Here is a 17,841-nt window from a genome sequence, read left to right on the forward strand (position 1 = left end):
AAACCGCCAGCTCGATATTAACAGCGCAACGCCACTGGGGTACTGCGGTGGGTGAGCAGCCCGCTCTGCTTGTTTAATGGTTGCTAACAAGCAGACAAAACTAAAAGAAGCTACCGCTGCTGCGAGGAGAACCTGTTTAGTACGATAACTCGGTGTAGAGTTGCGTCTGGCGTCGAAGTTGTTTCGCCGGATTCGACGCTGTCGCGAGTTCGTTTTCAGCGCGCTTTCTCTAGATGATGATAGTGACTGAGAGCGGTAGGATTTAGTAGTGGCTGGGTTTGCTTTAGGTAGGTTTTACCAGAGCAGCGAGAGCGTTGCGAAGGTGGGCAGTAGTCGGGGCAGTGATCGGGGTCGGGCTACGCACGGTTGGTCGTGATCGGGGCAGTGGGACTTGAACGTCGGGCCACATTGCTACGTCGCGTTGCCGTCGCTGCTGCGCAAGAAATCAGCGGCTGCGTTACCGCCTCCGCATGAAGCGTCAGCGATAGTGCGCGCACCGGTGTGTGTAAACTGAAACGCGCTGCCGAGCTGCAAGGGGCCGCTCTGAATATCCGGCTGGGTGTGTTGGCGAGACGGCGATAACAACAAAATCCCGCTCTGCTAGTCTACAAGCGCACGCAGGATGTCCCACCAAACCGGAATACAAGGTAAAGCGACCGCTTTCGTAGCCGCTGAAACGAACCGGGCCCAGCCGGCGCGTAGCGGCTGCACAAAAGACTGTTTTGTATCGTTTGTTACTTTGCGATTCAACGCTTAGGTGTCCTTGACTTCCCCGGGACAGTGAATACGGTGGCAAAGCTGCATATATAAATTTGCGAGTGCTGATGTGTGTTGACGTGCACTGTGCAATCGACGGCACTGTCGTCATGTCAGCACGTTGTAGCGTATTTGGGCATGTTTCGGTAGCAGTTATGATTGTGAGGTTTCGCAGATGTGTCGCCAGCACGTCACATCCTTTGCTTGTGACTCCAATCTACGATTACGGGTGCTCCCCTGATCACCGTAGCTGTGATCTTTAGAAACGTAACTGACAAGCTTATTTTATCCCGTTTCAGCAAACGCCGAACTGAAGCAGTTTTTTGGCAAGTGCCGCGATGGCAGCGTCCGCGTCTTCAAAGTCTCAATTGTCGACGGCAAGTATCGTGATTTGCTCATACAATTTGCAGTGGCCAGAAATTATTGGATAAACTTCCGCGCCGTCTGTTGTTTCTTTCCGTGAGCGCCAGCTTTAATGTCACTTCTTTTACAGAGGAATTAACGCTGCTTGATCAGAAGCCGCCGAAGGACAACTGGGAGCGAGGTAAGGCTACACACTATATTTAAATAGTAAACAAGCGATCGCTAGGGTGTCGAGGAATAAATGGTGGCGTTTTACCTTCTTCCAAATTTTCTTGCCCTCTTCGGGCCTCGTTTCTTTTGTTTGCTACTTTACAGCACTGTACATTCACTTACTGCCATCACACTTCTGCTGAGGTAGTGACCAAAATGATATTTGAATATATCACAGCTTGGTTCAATGGACGTGGTCTGTCCACAAATGCAGTATAATTGACCAGCAAGGTGATTGTATTGCCACTATTACCACTTTCTTAGCTTGATAGTGTCTGATATCATCACACCGAGAATACAGAGGGTAAAAACAAGCGTAACAAGCCTGCCTCAACATTAGCCACTGTGGTGAACAACTTCTGCAAAATTGGGAACTTGAAGGTTTTCATCTCCTGCAACATCTCGATGTCATCGGCAAGTTCTGTCAACATTGGTCTCGAGGGCGTGGGATCAAATCCCGACCTTGGTGAAGACAGAAATGCAAAAATGCCCTTATACCGCGCATTTGGTGCTTGTCAAAGAACCCCAGATGGTCAAAAGCAATCCGGAGTCATAAATGGCATGTAAAACCCTAGAATTGCTGCATTTCATTTAAAACCACAGGTAATTTCAGCTGCGTATTCCATGGCGTCGTCTTCTCTTGGCTTTATCTTGTTCCGTCAGCATGCATAATTTGGTGAAATAAGGGATTGTGGGTTATGCTCGAATGTACAAAACAAGGCCTCAAAGAGACATTATATAGCTGCCTTTAGTAAATTTAGGGATGTATTCGAGACTTGATATGCATTTATACAGGAGAAAAAGATTGGTCATTAGTGAAAATGAAAAAGGGCAATGCCTTTTTATTTGAATTTAATGTCCACACCAATCCTTGTATGTTATTATGGCATTAGAGATATTGAAGCACTTTTGTACATTTCAGCTATTTCTGTTTAAAGAATATTGCCAAAACTCATTATGCTGAGTCTCTTGTTCTTTTGTAATGCAATGTCACCCTTGTTCATCACCGAATATAGCTATAGTTAGTGAGAGGCCAGAAATGTAGTGTCAAGTGTTTTGAAAGTGCTTCATCTCCTATCTTATTCTTCATATGGAGGGATCTACAAATATTCAAGTTTCCTTATACAAACTGAATAGTCTTTGCCTCAATCTGACTTTCCAAGTGCAAATAATACTCTTTGTGGAGAGAGAAGCCAAGTCATTTGGCATTTTGTGGTTCATCTTGTCTGCAGGATTGCACACTCATGGGAAGTTGTGTTAGCGTATTATAAAGTTGAGTGAAATTCCTCTCCTAATTCCCCCTTCACACAACATGCTTCCTGAGCTTTTTTTCATCCACATCTTGTGATTCTGACGGTTTGTGTCTGTGTTGGCTCTGAACTGCTGCGTCTCCTTCTGTATGGGCAAGTCTCATTTATGGGGTGGCTTTTCTAATTTTTTTGGACCATGCAGAATTTTTTTTAATCGCCTGTGGCAAATAGCATTATTGTAGTCTTTGAACAGGATTGCTAAAAGTGGCAGACACTACTGGCACGAGAAACAGAAATGTATAATCGACTAATAACAAGAAATCAATAATGATCGTTTTAATTAATGACTTTCCGGCACATATTGTAGTTTGCGAATTGTAGACAATGAGCTTGCAAGGCATGTCCACTTTGAATGGCTTGTAAGGATAACACAGATTTTGAGATATGCACCTTGAAACATGTGGTATAAAGGCACTATTGTTCCACTTATATTTTTTTTAACGAACCACTGTTTTATGCATTGAAGTATGAAAGTAACTCAAAACGTCTATGTCCTTTTTGAACACTTCAGGAATGAATATCTTGAAACAGGTGTCTTCATGAAAGTTCGTTCGAAGTGCATATGCCTTGCAAGCTCACCGGCTACAATTTTTAAATTGCAATGTGGCTCGTAAAATGGTTAATTAAAAAGTTAGCGAGTTGTTAAATAGCTGATTGTGCATTTAGACTTCTCGTGCGAGCAAATGTCTGCCTCTGAGTAACTCAATGACCAGAATTATTCAGTCAGCTACTAGTGATCTTTTTTTTAAGAACACCTTATATAAAGGGCACTTTATTCTGAATTGCAGCACCTGTACCATATCTCATGGTGAATAGCCTCTAACGTGGTATTTTGCTGAGCTAATTGGTGTTTATTGATGGGTTCGGACAGCATACCATTGCATGAAGGTGGTGGGGGAAAAAACAACACTGCTCGCATCTTTTTTTTTTCTTCTGTTGTTCTTATGTAACATTACACTAGCCGAACCTGTTGAGTAGCGTCCCATTCGTTCATGACTTGTCATTGACAGCATACTCCTTTTCGCACAAAGCAGCCAATGCTGCAGAGACTAGAGCAACTTTTCACTTTCTGAATTCTGAATGAATACACTTCGTTACTGCTATTGTGTGTGGTTGTACCGTACCAGGTGGCTGCACCGTGCAGACCATTCACATTTACGCTTCTGCTCATCCCATGGTTCATCCCGTTACGGCACAGTCAAGCGGCCAGACCCTGTCCCCTTGCGCTTGCGTTTGCCCTAATACCGGACTCGCGAAATGCTATTGTGTTAGTAATCTTCCGGTGTAAACTGACGGACGCAATCGCGCAAATCCTGGCGCCGATCAGATAGCGGCAGTCCGCTCATCTACTGGCTTGCAGAGGGACATGATGTCGCAGCTTGACATAAGGCCAATCGCTACGTTTGCAGTGCACAAGGCAACAAAGTCGAATCATAGTGCTCGCGAAAAGACTGAGACCGACTCTGACTGCGGAGCTCTCGTCAAAATGGAGTACGTTGTAGCACAAGCAGATTACACTTGCTGTGTGCCGGAAGTGCTTAAGTGCTCTGAAAAATTGCTTTTGCGCATTCTCTTTATGTTACTTTCTTTTTATAAAAACAAATTAACTAACATTACATCTATTATGAACATCATTTGTTTACCATAAAGTTGGAAAAAATATCGATCACGCGCCCTGGTCAGCCAAGCGGATAGCTCGCCCCACTGACATCATATGGGTGATTTCCATCATATAGGTAGGGGCGACTTAAAATTTCGCCGAGCAGTGTGCTGCGATCGGCCGTGATGTGCATTTTTAAAGCTTTATAATAAATTACATGCTTTACGCGAAGCACTTAGATGTGTCAATTAATTATCAGAAGGACCTATTCTAACGACTCAGTACGTTTGTAGAAAATTGTCAAAGTCGTTTCAGGGTCCCTTTAATGATCTAAACATATTGCATTACGTACTGGAAGCTATGGGATTTGATGTAATGTTAACTCTGTACATCTAATATATGAGGAGCATATTATGTAGAGAATGTTGCAGATCAAAGGCAAGTTGGTACAAAACGCAGGAATTTATATGTTTCTGTGACCATACTACTTTGACAATTTCCGCAGTGTTGCCTTCCTTGTATCTGTTGTGGAACAGCTGTGCCAAATTATGTCATTCTTGGTGCCATCCTGCCATAAAATGGCATTTTAACGGAGCATTCCTCCGAACCTGGGCCAAGGAACCCCTTATTACCATTCATGCTGGCTTGCTTGTAAGACTGAAACCAAAGTTTCACTACCAGCATCATCCTGGACGTCAACAGAGCGGCCATAGCCACAGATATAGCCGATTATGTGGGTTCACTATTGGCTGTTTTTGCTCTATTGTTGCATCTTGCTTTGACGAAGGTTCCAACGTACAGCTGTGGTCAGGTATTGTTGTTTGTGCCATTTGTCCTGTAGTTCAGTATTACTCAAACTAGCATGGCATAGAGGTTGCTCTAGGAGGCTGTCGGATCAAAAAGAAGCCTCTGATCATGTCCAAGTGCGCATTGTTTGGCATAGATGTTTATGGGGCCATTTTGGAAACACTTTGTAACTACACCTACTCTGCTACTGACACATGATTTGTTTTTAGTGGCTAATATTGGCAAGCGACTTAATGCCCTATATGATTTGCTGTAACACCTATTTCTAAGAACCAGTCTTATTTTCGGCACCCTTGAGGGGGATGCATCATGACCCTCAGGAAACATAGACTCTCTCCCTTCCTGCGATCACTACTACTGTGGCTACCACACACGAGCACAGCAAGAAAAAAATGTGATCAGAATTTTAATAATTTTTCTATGAGCAGTGTCATTATGCCCAGCCTTATGCTTCATGTTGAGAAATTTCGCTCTGTCAATATGTCACGATAATATCAATGATGCCATGTTCCGATAGCTACTTAAGTATTATACTGATATCTTATGTTTCCCAACCCTCATAGTACTTGCTAAACCACAGCTTAAAATTACAGGCAGAATGTTGCAGTAAAGGCAGTCTCGTGGAACGAATATTTAAAAATACACAACTGACCTCCGAGGCTGGCAGGGACTGACATCTCGTATACTTTGTGAATGCTTGCTTGTGGCATTTGAGCTGATTTTAGCACATGTGCAAGGAGTAAACTGTGTATGGTACTGGCAGACTGCAAAGCTTTAGGAGCTTTTCCTGAGTTGAATGATCTCTCATATTTAGCAAAATCTGTATTTTGTGAAGAAAGCGATGGTGAAGCAGAAGATGGGAGAAGGCTCTGGATATGATAGACTGGAGCAATCGAATGGGGTTGGATGGCTGCTTGCTTGGGATTTTGTGGTAGTTTCTGTTGCCTTGACATTGCTGATCTGTTCTGTAATTCTCCGTCATGGTAGTAGTCTCATTCTGCTGGTAGCAATATGTCCAAATGCTCATATACCAAGCCTAGGGTGCATGCTACAGAGCCTCTAGCAGTAAAAAATAAAGAAGGCTTAAGGATTAAGGATGTTGCAAAAAAAAAAAAAAAAAGACATTCACAAGACGGTCAAGACAGGTGCTAACTTCCAGTGGAACTTATTATGGGAAACCTTTATCCAAGTAGACTTTGGATGCATGCACTTGCAAAAACAAGCAAATATACAAGTTCTGGTTATTATATGAGTGTTTAAATAGCCACATGTAAGGAAACTTTTTCGTCATTGCAACATCGAAATGTTGAGGAAATGCGCACACATTGTGCTCTCTTTTCTCTTGATGTGAAATGCCTCCAGTAATTCTTGGGCAATCTGGTCACAGCATTTCTAAACAATTCCTTGCCCACAAACCGCGATGCACATGTGGATGCACCAGAGCAGGTGTTACCAAGACTCATTTTTAGAGCACAGTTCTTAGGCAGCCGTTCCTGCATTGAGTGTCAGCATCCCTCCTAACCAAGCGAAGGAGTGAACTCTGCGTTCACTCTTTGTTCAGCATGTTCAGCGCATCGGGAGATAAAAGACGGTGATAGTCAAGAGAGCGCGAGGAGGAAAGCTGAGAAAAAGAGGATGTTGAAAGTATGAGGAGGAAAGTGGAGTGCTGTACGTGACATGCTCAACAGCGGTGACCAGGCATGCGGTGAACGCTATGGAAACAAAAGTTCTGGCTTGGGCTTAGGACCCACTGTGCCACCTCCGCTAGAGAATGCCCTCCATGCACGTGACGCATTCCCGGGTTCGCACTTTCTTTACGATCAGTGAGCGCCACAACTAGTGGAAATGCTTCGTCTGCCACTGCTGCTAAACGAGCTGCCTGAGTGGATGCTCAGTGCCGCCGCCGAGAGGATCCTGTCATTCAGAATCAAATTCTTTGCCACAATATACTGCGAATTCAAACAAACTAAACAGGTGCACTCAAAATTCGTATTAAGTAGTATCATAATCATCGGTGAATATGTTAAAAAGCTTTGTGTTCCTTGTCCTGCCCTTCTCATCAATGTCTTTTCTTTTTGTCTTTCAATTTTTATTCTTGGGCTTAAATCATGAACCAACTAGCCCTGCAGTACACGTAAAACAGAGTACTCTACTGTAGCCTCTCTTGTAGCAGCTCTGTCGCTTTAGGCCATTAAACACAATCACTAATTCAATCTGTCAATCTTCGCTGTTCAAGTGATGAGCAGCAGCATACGTGCAATAGTCTTTGGGGATTTCTTTAGCTGTCCGAAGTTCTGAAGCTTAGCTTGGCCACTTTATATGCCATTGTCTTTGTCGATTCATTTTGTTCCTTCTGCTGCAGACTATGACACCCTCGTGCTTCCCCTGCTTGAACGAGGTCAGCCATGCTATCTGTTTTACCGCCTGGACTCCACCTGCCCAAATGGATACGACTGGCTCTTCATCAGCTGGTCACCCGAGGACTCGCCCGTAAGTTGCCACGAATCTGCTCTTAAGTTGCCCGTAAGTTGCCATGGAGCATCCGCCCTGACATTAGCTGCTAGATCTGACCGTTTCGGCTTGAAGACAAGTTGGAAGAATGTGGAAGAGAACGGCATTGCCAACTTCGTCAGTGATTTACAGCCGAACCTTGCTGTCCCCTCTGGCATGAAAAGAGTCACATCTCACATTAGTTTCGTTCTGTCCAATATTTTTTACACAAGCATACATTGTGATAGCGGCGTGAAAAAAGGTTGCGATCGGGTCTAGCTGTGCAAAAACTCAAGCTTGCATTATCCCTACAGTGGCCCAGCAGAGGGTCTCGTGTTGAGGTTGATGGATCAACTGCTTGCTGGGCCGATGTGTGCCAGTCAGGAACACTAAATTACTAATGTACTTTGTGCTATCGTTAATGTAAAACTGTGTGATCAATGTTACCACAAAATATTGGTTCATTGGTTTGCTGGCTGCTGGTCAGCCAAGGTGAAAATGGGCATGCATGTCCGGATTGTGCCATATAAGCTGCTCTTGGTGTGTATTTGACATTTTTGCTACCAAAATACACATTTTTATGTGCCGGGTGAACAGATATTCACTTCGCCATATCCAATATTACTTCCGATATTGCAGCTTTAGTTTCATGATGTGAGTAGAATATAAAGTTCCCCAAACAAAGCATGTCCAGCCAAATTCTATATTGGTTTGGTTACATATGAGAATTCGTTAGCTTCTTCTTTGTTAGAGGAAGGTGTGACCATGTTAGGGGGACATGAGAGGTGTGCATGTCCTTAAACATTGTCCTGTTGTAGAGGCTTAACTGCCCTGCCTCATCGCCTCAAAGGTTAAGCGAGCTTGACATGGTTAAAATAATACTAAAGTACATGTGCTTCTCACCATAGCTGTCCTTCAGCTTGCTGCCAGTATGCCTTGTGAGGGAGGGGCGCAGAGGAACTATTTATGAAATGGTTAAGGCATATACTCACTAGCAAAAAAAAAAAAAAAAAAACGCACGTGGTGCATTGTTGGTGTGCGTCTCGATCTCTGGCGCGCCACCTGGCCGTGGCTGTGCATGGCTGTAAGTGTGGCTGAGCACAGACGCAGACGCGTACCCTGCTTTAGAGGTAATCTGTCGTGTGTGCAAAGAGTGGGCGTGCCGACATGGCGTGGCACCATGTAAGCTGTCTCCTGTGCATTTAGGTTACGTAATCTCGAATTTCGGTGACCCATTGGCCCCCAATAATTCGCCCTTGATAAAAAACATTGACCCTCAAAGGGATAAAACAATAAAGGAAGAACAAGGGAGGGAAATTGCTGCTGACTGCGCTGTAAAGACCAGACCCATTGGAGCAGACCGATTGGTGACCCATTGGAGCGAGAGGCAGACTAAGCATTCCCCTCGCTGCTGCTGGTGCTTTTCCTTATAGCATCGTCCCAGTGTGGGCGGCGGTATCAGCCACGGGGGTGGAGGGCTTGAGAAAGCGTGGCTGGCTACCCTGAATTTGTACCGCTGATGTGAAGATATTGTTGACGTACGTGGCATGAAACTGTATCATTTTTTCGCCGACTCCCAAATTTATCGAAATGAATTGTTTTCTCTAAAATTTGCTTTCTTCGGTTGCCCGATAAGTCGGAGAATTCTGCGGCCCCTTTCCGTGTAAGGAAAATCGATCAGCGACTGTACTTCTTGCATAAAAGGTCGAATTTCATTCAGTGCAACGAAATTTCAATAAATCGAAGCAAATTGCCAATTTTAGCGATTTCGTTACATCGAGGTTTAACTGCATGTACTTTTATTGTTATTAAAAGTGTTTAACGCAGTACATCTGTATTCATGAATAAACAGTGCATGTTTACCTATGGAAAATATTTTTTGTCACTTTATGGTCACTCTACAGAAATTGCAGTACATTTTTTTTTCGAACTAAGTCACTCTGAAAATCTTAAGTTTGCGATAAAGAATATTTACCCTCAAAGGGATAAAATAATAAAGGAAGAATAAGGGAGGGAAATTGCTGCTGACCGCACTGTAAAGACCAGGCCAGAGTTACGTTTGTCGACATGTGCAAATTGGTGCGATACAGATTGTGCACGTCGAAACAAGGCATGAGTGTGAAGATCTGTCGCAAGCCAATATCGGTGTTCAGGCTGCCTGGTGTTTTCACGCCCCTGGCTGTACAGCTACGGCATGGTACAATCAACTCTCTCTGAGGCAGATTTATGTCATGCAAGAAAATATGTTTTCTTTCCTTTCTTGTTCATATTGAACAGCTCTAGAAACAAAACAATTACCGTTAGAAATCTATAGGCATGTTGAAGTGCTGTCAATAACAAAGTGTGAAATGATATCTGTTCATATCGAACAGCTCTAAAAACAAAACAATTAACATTATAAATCTGTTGGCATATTGAAGTGCTTTCAATAACAAAGTGTGAAATTATGTCTGCCAAAGCTCACTCCTAAATGCCAAAGCATCTAGGAGTGAGCCAAGTGAGTGAGCCATTTTTTGCGAGGCATGGCATGCGCAAGGCACATAGATGTGAGCTTGCGTGCATTGGCAAGCGCGCGTGTGGTCTGGCCTCAACTGCCTAGCTTTTGCTGCTGGCAGCTGAACGGGTGTCAGCTGTGGGGTGGGTGGGTGATAGCAGAGAGGACTGATTGATAAAGAGCCTTTTGCTTCTCTCAAAGGGTTGCCTTAATGAAACAGTGTGCAATGAAATATGTTGGATTTAACGACAGTTTGGCGCCATTAAATTATGCCTGCTTGGGCCTGCCAAAACCAGGCAATGATTCTCAATTACCTGGTTTTCTGAATTAATGAAGTTTTACTGTAGAAACAAAGCTATGATGAATTTTATCATCCCCACTGCCATAGTAGGCATAAATCATGACAAGTTATGCAGCATAGCTGGCTTTGTCACTCAAGGCGCCAGACTTCAAATGCTAAACCACAGTCATTTGTGGTTTAAGGAAGAGCCCTGTGTATTTGATCAAAGTGCTTATTTGTTCCTAATACGGTCTACGCTTGTTACAACGAACCCACGGACAACAGACTTTCGGACATAACAGACCATATTTCAGCCTTAGTTTGTACCACAGTCGAAACCACTTATAACAATATACAAGTGCCCTGAAAATTCCATTGTTATAACCGATAATTGTTATAACCGGGTTGCATGAAAAAATCAAAATAGGAGGATAGCAGAGCTGATATGAGAAAACTATATAGGCAGGGAGGCTAGTGCCCCTCCCCACCACCTTCCTCCATCCGGCTGCTGATTGTGTTCGCTCGTTTAACTGCTTCCTGAGCGCTCCTATCGCGTGTAACCGGCCGCAGCTGTCGGCGTTAAAGAATGACACTGCTTTAACAACTGCAAAGAGGTGTCACGGGTGACAAGCAATATGCGAGTACCGCCGAGGCACTGCTTTGGTGGCCCCAAAAGGGGCCTTTTAAAGATTGCAAGAAGGCTGCCGTGGCAGCCTGTCAGCTTGAGAAATCCAGAAGAAACTCTGAGGAGAGATTGCCACAAACATCTCACCACGTACTTCTCACTGGCTTGCACGAGCAAAGCCTATGTCCGTCAGCCATGCATGCTTTACGCAAAGTTTGCCAATATCCTTCTCCAAGGCATCCAAGTGCTTCACATAGTGCAGTGGAAGGTCCCACGCAAAAACAAAGCCCCAGAGAGACTGAATCATGCCAGGCCTTCGGTGAGGACAACATTGAGGAAGCCTGCCCTACCGCATCATCACTGCCGTCATCGCTGTTGCTATCCGATGCAAGCACCTTCGCGACGATCGTCTCATCGGTTAGAAGCACTTAGTTTCCAAACCTATAGCCGTGTGCTTTCTTTTCACCGGTAGGGGCATGCATTGCTGATGACCAGTGGGCGGATCAGCCATCTTCCGTTTCGGCGGCGAGTCAAGCGAAGTTGCGAAAGTGCATGGCCAGGAACGACTTCGACACAACCAACAAAAATGAACGCGAGCAATTAAGCTGTTCGTAGAACTGCTCTGAATGAGTAGCCAGCGGGCAACATACGAGCAATGTGCTTGCGGTGCAGTTGGTGTGGTCCATTTGTGTTTCGGAGGGTGGGGCGACTTAGAGCTATGGGTGCAGCCCATTCATGTTCGGAGGGGTGGAAGGGCGATGGGAGAGAGCTGCGCGGCGATGGTTGAAAAATGAGCACACGGGGGCTGTTGGAGCAGCGGCCCATCTTGGAGCGGCTTGAATTTTTAGTTTTCTTTTTTTCTTTTCAAGGATTTCACATTTCACTACTTCCGGCTCGGACACACAGCAGCCAGACTACATCGTTTTAACCGATAATGCGGCATCAGAGCATTGTAGTAAGTGGGTTATTTCCCCATGGAAAACATACAAAAGTCGATGATGCAGCAGCTTCTAACTGTTGTAACCGATATATTGTTAAAACCGGTAATGTTATAAGAGGGTTCAACTGTATCAGCTGCAGCGGACAAAATTAGCGGCAATTTTTTTTTCATAATTGGGCATATAAAACGTACTTTTGCTGTGTCGACATGGGCTGACAACTGACTTGTGAGGATCAGCTGACGATCGCGGCTTCATATTGCACATGCGAGAGAAGAAGGCAGGGTGAAAACGCACAGTCTTCTGTCGCGTGGAAGGCACGGAGTGGGGGGGGGGGGAGTCGAGAGAGAGAGAGGTTCTATACTGCTTACAGCATGGGCACCGTATCTTGAAAGCGATCTTCGATGTAGACATAGTGCGCCCAGTGCCCGTAGCTTCGTATGGGCTGTGCTTTCGATGTTTAGTTCACATTGAAGTGAAACAGCACTGAAGTTAACTTGCTCGCTGTTGCTGCTGCACTTATCTTGCTTAATTTGCTATCGGAATTGGTGCTTCGCCTTTTGGGCGAAACTGCTGCTTTATTTGTTGGTTCTTTTACTTTGGACATTCGTCACTCGCTCTTTGCAATAAAGTTATTAGACATCGTGACGTTTCAAAAGTGAGGCATTTCAGATATTATGGACTTTGGATAAAATGGACGTTTTTCGTCGGATTATCAGGGTTCGTTCTAACGTGGGTCGGCTGTATTCTATATTTGTAACCTGCACTTTGTGGCATACAATGTGACGACAGAAACTTCCTAATGTTGCATATGCAGAAAGCTTCCATTAATTCAACGCTAGTTAATTGAATTGTAGAGCACAGCTCTTAATGGCCCTTTCGTGCAGCAGTGGCAGCGTAACTGAGTGTAAAAGCACAACAGCGAAAGATGAAAGAGTGAAATCTGAGCAGCAAGTGAAAGATGCTAGCTGTAAATGGCAGAGGCAATGAGAGCGGCCCCTGAATTGACATGCGCATGGGAAACTGGTTTCTTGCAGACCTGCCTAACCGCTTGATGCATACTCGTATTTGATCTCTGCCGGACCTCTAGTTTCGGGCTATCATCTGCTTACGTCGGCTTTCACTCGCGCTTGTTTGGTTTGCTTGGTTTGGTCTCATTCGCGCTTCTTTTGATTGTCATGGTTTGTCATTGTTCTGTAATCTGATTGTATGCGCGATGCAAATTGTGCAGTACTTTCTGGAAGCCAAGTGGCACCAGCGTTTACAGTAGAACCTTTGATGAGTCGTGTATAAAAGCTGATGCGCTTGGCCCACAAATCAGATTTTCCACAATTGCCAACTCTGGTACATGTCTCTCTCAGATTCCGTGCCTCAATGCATCGTAAAATGAAAACACTTATAGAGCTGCACTCACATTTTGCATTGGGAAGTGTCGTAATCATTGGATAACTTTTTTGATTAATTTGATCCTGGTCGAAGGTCCCTTTTGTGGGTTTCTTTTGGGTCTTGTTGGTCTTGGTACAGCTTAGGGGAGAGTGAGTGCATAGAAGACACATCATCTCCCATTGAGAATGCCTACTTTCGTCCCACCCTAAGAAGATTCTCGCACAAGAGCCATAGTTCACAATGTCAGATTATGGTAGTAACCCGATTTTAATCTGCGCTCTTTTTCTCAAGAAAATTGGACCGAAAATTGCGTGCATGGTGCAAGCTGATGTTGTCTTGAAATGGGATGGTCAACTGGATAACGATGGACATGTGCACAAAAGAAACTGCTTTAATTGTTGTGCTTACAGGGTTGCCAACTGCATATAGATTTGGTTAGATAAAGTGGGTACGCAACAGCATCCATGCTACATAGTTGCCAATTGACTTTGGATACTTGGCTTGATAATACAAATAGAGATACAATTGCACACGATTGTTGTGTCTTGATATGTAACGATTGACTGGGCAATGATGGACACAATTGGAACAGACACTGCTTTAACCCTTTAAGGATAAAGACCAAGAAAAATAATGTTTATTTTCTATCTAAATCTGCAAAGCACATCAAGAATAAGCATAATCAACAAAGTAGTTGTCAAATGACTTTAGATATTTGGCTAAACATTAGAGGCATTACAATTATCTGCCATTATTGTGTCTTGAAATATAGATGATTGACTGGATAACGATGGACACGATTGAAAGAGGCACTGCTTTAATCCGCCATTGTTGTGCTTACAGGGTTGCCAACTACGTACGTAGATTCAGTTAAAGCGGATATTCAACAATATTCACGCTACATAGTTGGCCAATTGGCTTTCCATACTTCGCTAGATGTAGCAATAGATACACTGCCGCAGATACGTAACCAAAACTGCCTTTGCGGTTTTTGTATGCTTTGCCGCTTAACATAAATGTACTACGGCAAAGCCGACTTTAAGGTGTGCGGCAAAGCTGACTTCAAAAAACCAGCTGCCATTGTGCCACGCAGATTAGACATTGTTCATTTTTCTTGCAAAAAGATTGGTGCACATAAGATCTCTACTTTATTTAGTAGCTTTAATGTTATTTCTACATTAGTTTCCTGCTTTGTATTCATTGAAAGTGGGTGTGCATTTGATTCAGGGGTGTTTTAGACTTCGTCAAGTACTGCCAAATGAATCAGCAGTGTGAGTTTACATTTTTTCTGCATCTTGTTTCATTCGACCTGTTGGATCATTCGATAAATTTCGTCGGTCCCGTCAGAATCTAATGAATGCAGGTCGAGCGTACTAGGATGTGAATAACTTTATATTAATTATGAAAATAATTGTTCATTATTCGAGTACAATTTAAAAATGTATTTGATTCGGTTCACTTCTTGCACTCTTCTATGCATATTTGATGTCACCTTAATATTTACTATTCGCTCACCCTTAGCTTTGCTGTTAACTTTTTTTTTATAGTGCAAATAGCATGATGGAAAACAGAGTGCTGATAAGTGTTAACTGAAACATCCATGCCTTTTACCACAGATTTTGAAGACTTCTCCTTTCAAACTTCTGCTAAGCATAGAATTTTTGATGAAGGGGTACTTACTACTTCATTACTGCTTAGCTTCTAACCTGCGTTTGGGATATGTGCCCTAAGTGAATAATTATAAAGTTAATCAGTAAAAAGTGAATACTTACAGAGCTATTCAGTAACCTAACTTAAATTAGCTAACATTGCTTCATAATTTGTCTTGATAGTAGTGTCTTCAAATAACCCTGCTTCACTGACAGAAGTGCGACATCTGCAACAGCAAATTTTTAGCAAGTTTGTTTTTATTGAAATTGAGAACTCAGTATCAATGCATTTAAGAGCAAAATTGGAACAGCCTGCCCTTGAACCATGCCACTAGCAGCATGTATTACCGAGACCACTAATCTGATCTTTCCATTGCATTTGCAACCCTGCAGGTGCGTCAGAAGATGTTGTACGCATCAACCAAGGCGACCTTGAAGAAAGAGTTTGGCGGAGGCAACATCACGCATGAGCTGTTTGGCACGTCGCGCGACGAGATGCGCCTGCACGGGGTGCGACGAGTGCTGGTGTCGGAGCACGACATGTCGCCTGCTCCGTTGACGCAGGCCGAGCAAGAGTTGCGGCACATTCGCCGTAGCGAGGCTACGGAAACTGCTGGTGTGGACTCGCGGCACCAGACTCTTCGCGGCCTGCAGTTCCCCATTTCGGACGACGCAGTGGCAGCCCTCTTCGACCTCAAGGGTGGCGCTGTCTCCTATGTTCAGTTGGTGAGAGTTTTCCCTCTTTGTTTGCCATTGACTGTAGTAGTAGCTATAATAATAATAATAATAATAATAATACTAATAATAATAGCCTGCCACAGCATCTTAGTGGCTTAGCAGCATGTCAATCTAAGCACACGGGCATTCCTTCGTGTACTTAGATTGAGGTGCACACTAAAGATCCCCAGGTGGTCAAAATGAATCCTGAGTTTCCCCCATGCACTGTGGCGGGCCTCATAGTGAGATAGTAGTATTGGCATGACATAAAACAGTGGAATTGAATTAATTTTCAGTGTGATAAGAATAGTAATGTTTTAGCTTAACATATTTTCTAAGGGTGCGATCTAATATAATCCAGACTTCATTCCCTCATGCTACGCACAAATGCCAACAGCACACCATATATTTGACTGATAAAACACATGCTATATCCATACTTATCCATACAAACACAACATATCAAATACATTATATGCTCAACATAGCACACACAGGATTTCTCAATTCTAAGTTGCTTTCAATGTGTGATAATATGCATTATCCTAGACAGACCAAGTAATTGCTACCACACAAGAAACAATATCAAAAAGTACAGAGTAAGCAAAGGTTTAAAAACAAGTCCTTTGCTGCCTTTTTTGTATGCATGTTTTCACATCTGTAAGCTGTTTTACCTCTCTCAGGGTGTAGATTCAAGAGTTCTAGAATTGTATGCTGCATTACTAGTGTATGTGTGGGTGTACCTGCCATTTCTCCCAAATTTTTTCTAACATCGACAAGTTTGGACTCCCTGTGCGATATTCTAAAGACTGAATCAAATTTAAATAAAAATGATTTCTGTTCTTGAGAGAGCTAGCTTTAAGGTGATGAAAAATAGAAATTGTGGTGGAGCCTGAGCTGCCCTTCTGTGGTATCGCAAGGCACTGTATACTGCAAGAATAGCCTTATAATATTTTTAATAATCTGTTCTGATGGTGAATCTGAATGTACTTAGATCGAGCAAGTTTATTCAGACAAGTTTCTCAAGCCGACGAAATAAGCAGTACAGAACAGAATCATAGAAAAGGTCACTGTAATATAAAAACAGTGTTGCTCGTCGGCCTAGACTGTTGATGGCTTGTTGCTGTTGGTGTGCTATGGGTAAAGGTAAATAACCCATTCTGTGTATACAGTCAAATCCTGGGATAATAAAATCCTGAGACAACGAAATTGTCACCGCAATGAAATATTTCCATACGTCTGCCGAGTGCCTATGTGATTAAATGCATTTTTGTATCTCTTGACAACAGCGCGTCATTAAACTGCAACCCCGCATCAACGAAGTCTACTGCCGAAACATTAGAGCCGTTACTATGTACTCGTGTAATGCTTAGTCATATAATGCTAACACAGTACAAGGAGTGCTCAAATGCCATTTCTGCCCACTCAAGCAGTAGTGGCTTGTAGTACTGCTACCGGTTGTGCATACAATTTTTTTTTTTTGTCCGGTAGAACGTAACTGCGCTGGCTCATTCTGCAGTGTAGTTGATGCTGCAACGCTAATGACTTTCAGACTTTCCAAGGACTCCCAACAAGTAATGCACCTGTGCTTCCGGCTATGGCGTGATCACAGCGATGCCTATATGGATAAGCATCACAAATCTGCAGAGGCACAGCTGCCGCTGGCTACAGCTGGTAACACAGCCAGAGCTATCAAGGCTTTGTAGGCGTGCCTCTGTGACCTCTTGCCACCAACCCTGCTGCCATAAGCATCCATTTGGCAGTACTTGTGGTGTGGTGCATAATATTTTTGAATGTGTACTGCACACCTTTATTGCATGAAGCCCACACACAGTTCTAGCTGGGTCGGCCCAAGTGTGTGTCGCTTATTGAAACACAAGCAGCAGCCAGTCCCTGCAGTGGTGTAGCAACACATATGCTGTGCCTACGTAGCACACACGCAGCTGTGGAAGGCCACAGTTGTCAAGATTCCTAAATGTATGGGGGCTGGCACGGAGTGAGGCTGTCGCCTGCCGCCAAACACACCCACCCACAACAAGCGTCCCGAAAAAAGGATGGCTTGCCCTTCAGTAGGTGCTGCACCACGCAGAATGCTCACAGGGTGGGTGTCACCGCAGGGTGGCAGGTGCCGTGGTTTGAAGAAACAATGCTGGTTGTCATGCAGTAAACTGTTCACCAGCAACTTCCTGTGCGTGCTTTAGATAACGCTAACTGTG

The 17,841-nt window shown here is 43.8% G+C and overlaps 1 protein-coding gene across 1 annotated transcript in view; it reads left to right on the plus strand.

The window, feature by feature from the left end:
* Positions 1-303: 303 nt before the first annotated feature.
* twf (twinfilin actin binding protein) overlaps positions 304-17,841 on the plus strand; it is a 39,773-nt gene continuing 22,235 nt past the window's right edge. Inside the window, exons 1-5 of the mRNA XM_055069312.2 lie at positions 304-647; positions 1,056-1,133; positions 1,250-1,300; positions 7,409-7,536; positions 15,302-15,634. Coding sequence (XP_054925287.2) covers positions 623-647; positions 1,056-1,133; positions 1,250-1,300; positions 7,409-7,536; positions 15,302-15,634 — 615 coding nt within the window. The 5' untranslated portion in view covers positions 304-622. The remainder of the gene's footprint in view (positions 648-1,055; positions 1,134-1,249; positions 1,301-7,408; positions 7,537-15,301; positions 15,635-17,841) is intronic.

This window comes from Dermacentor andersoni, chromosome 9 (genome assembly GCF_023375885.2).
Source record: "Dermacentor andersoni chromosome 9, qqDerAnde1_hic_scaffold, whole genome shotgun sequence".
NCBI classification, from domain to species: Eukaryota; Metazoa; Arthropoda; class Arachnida; order Ixodida; family Ixodidae; genus Dermacentor; species Dermacentor andersoni.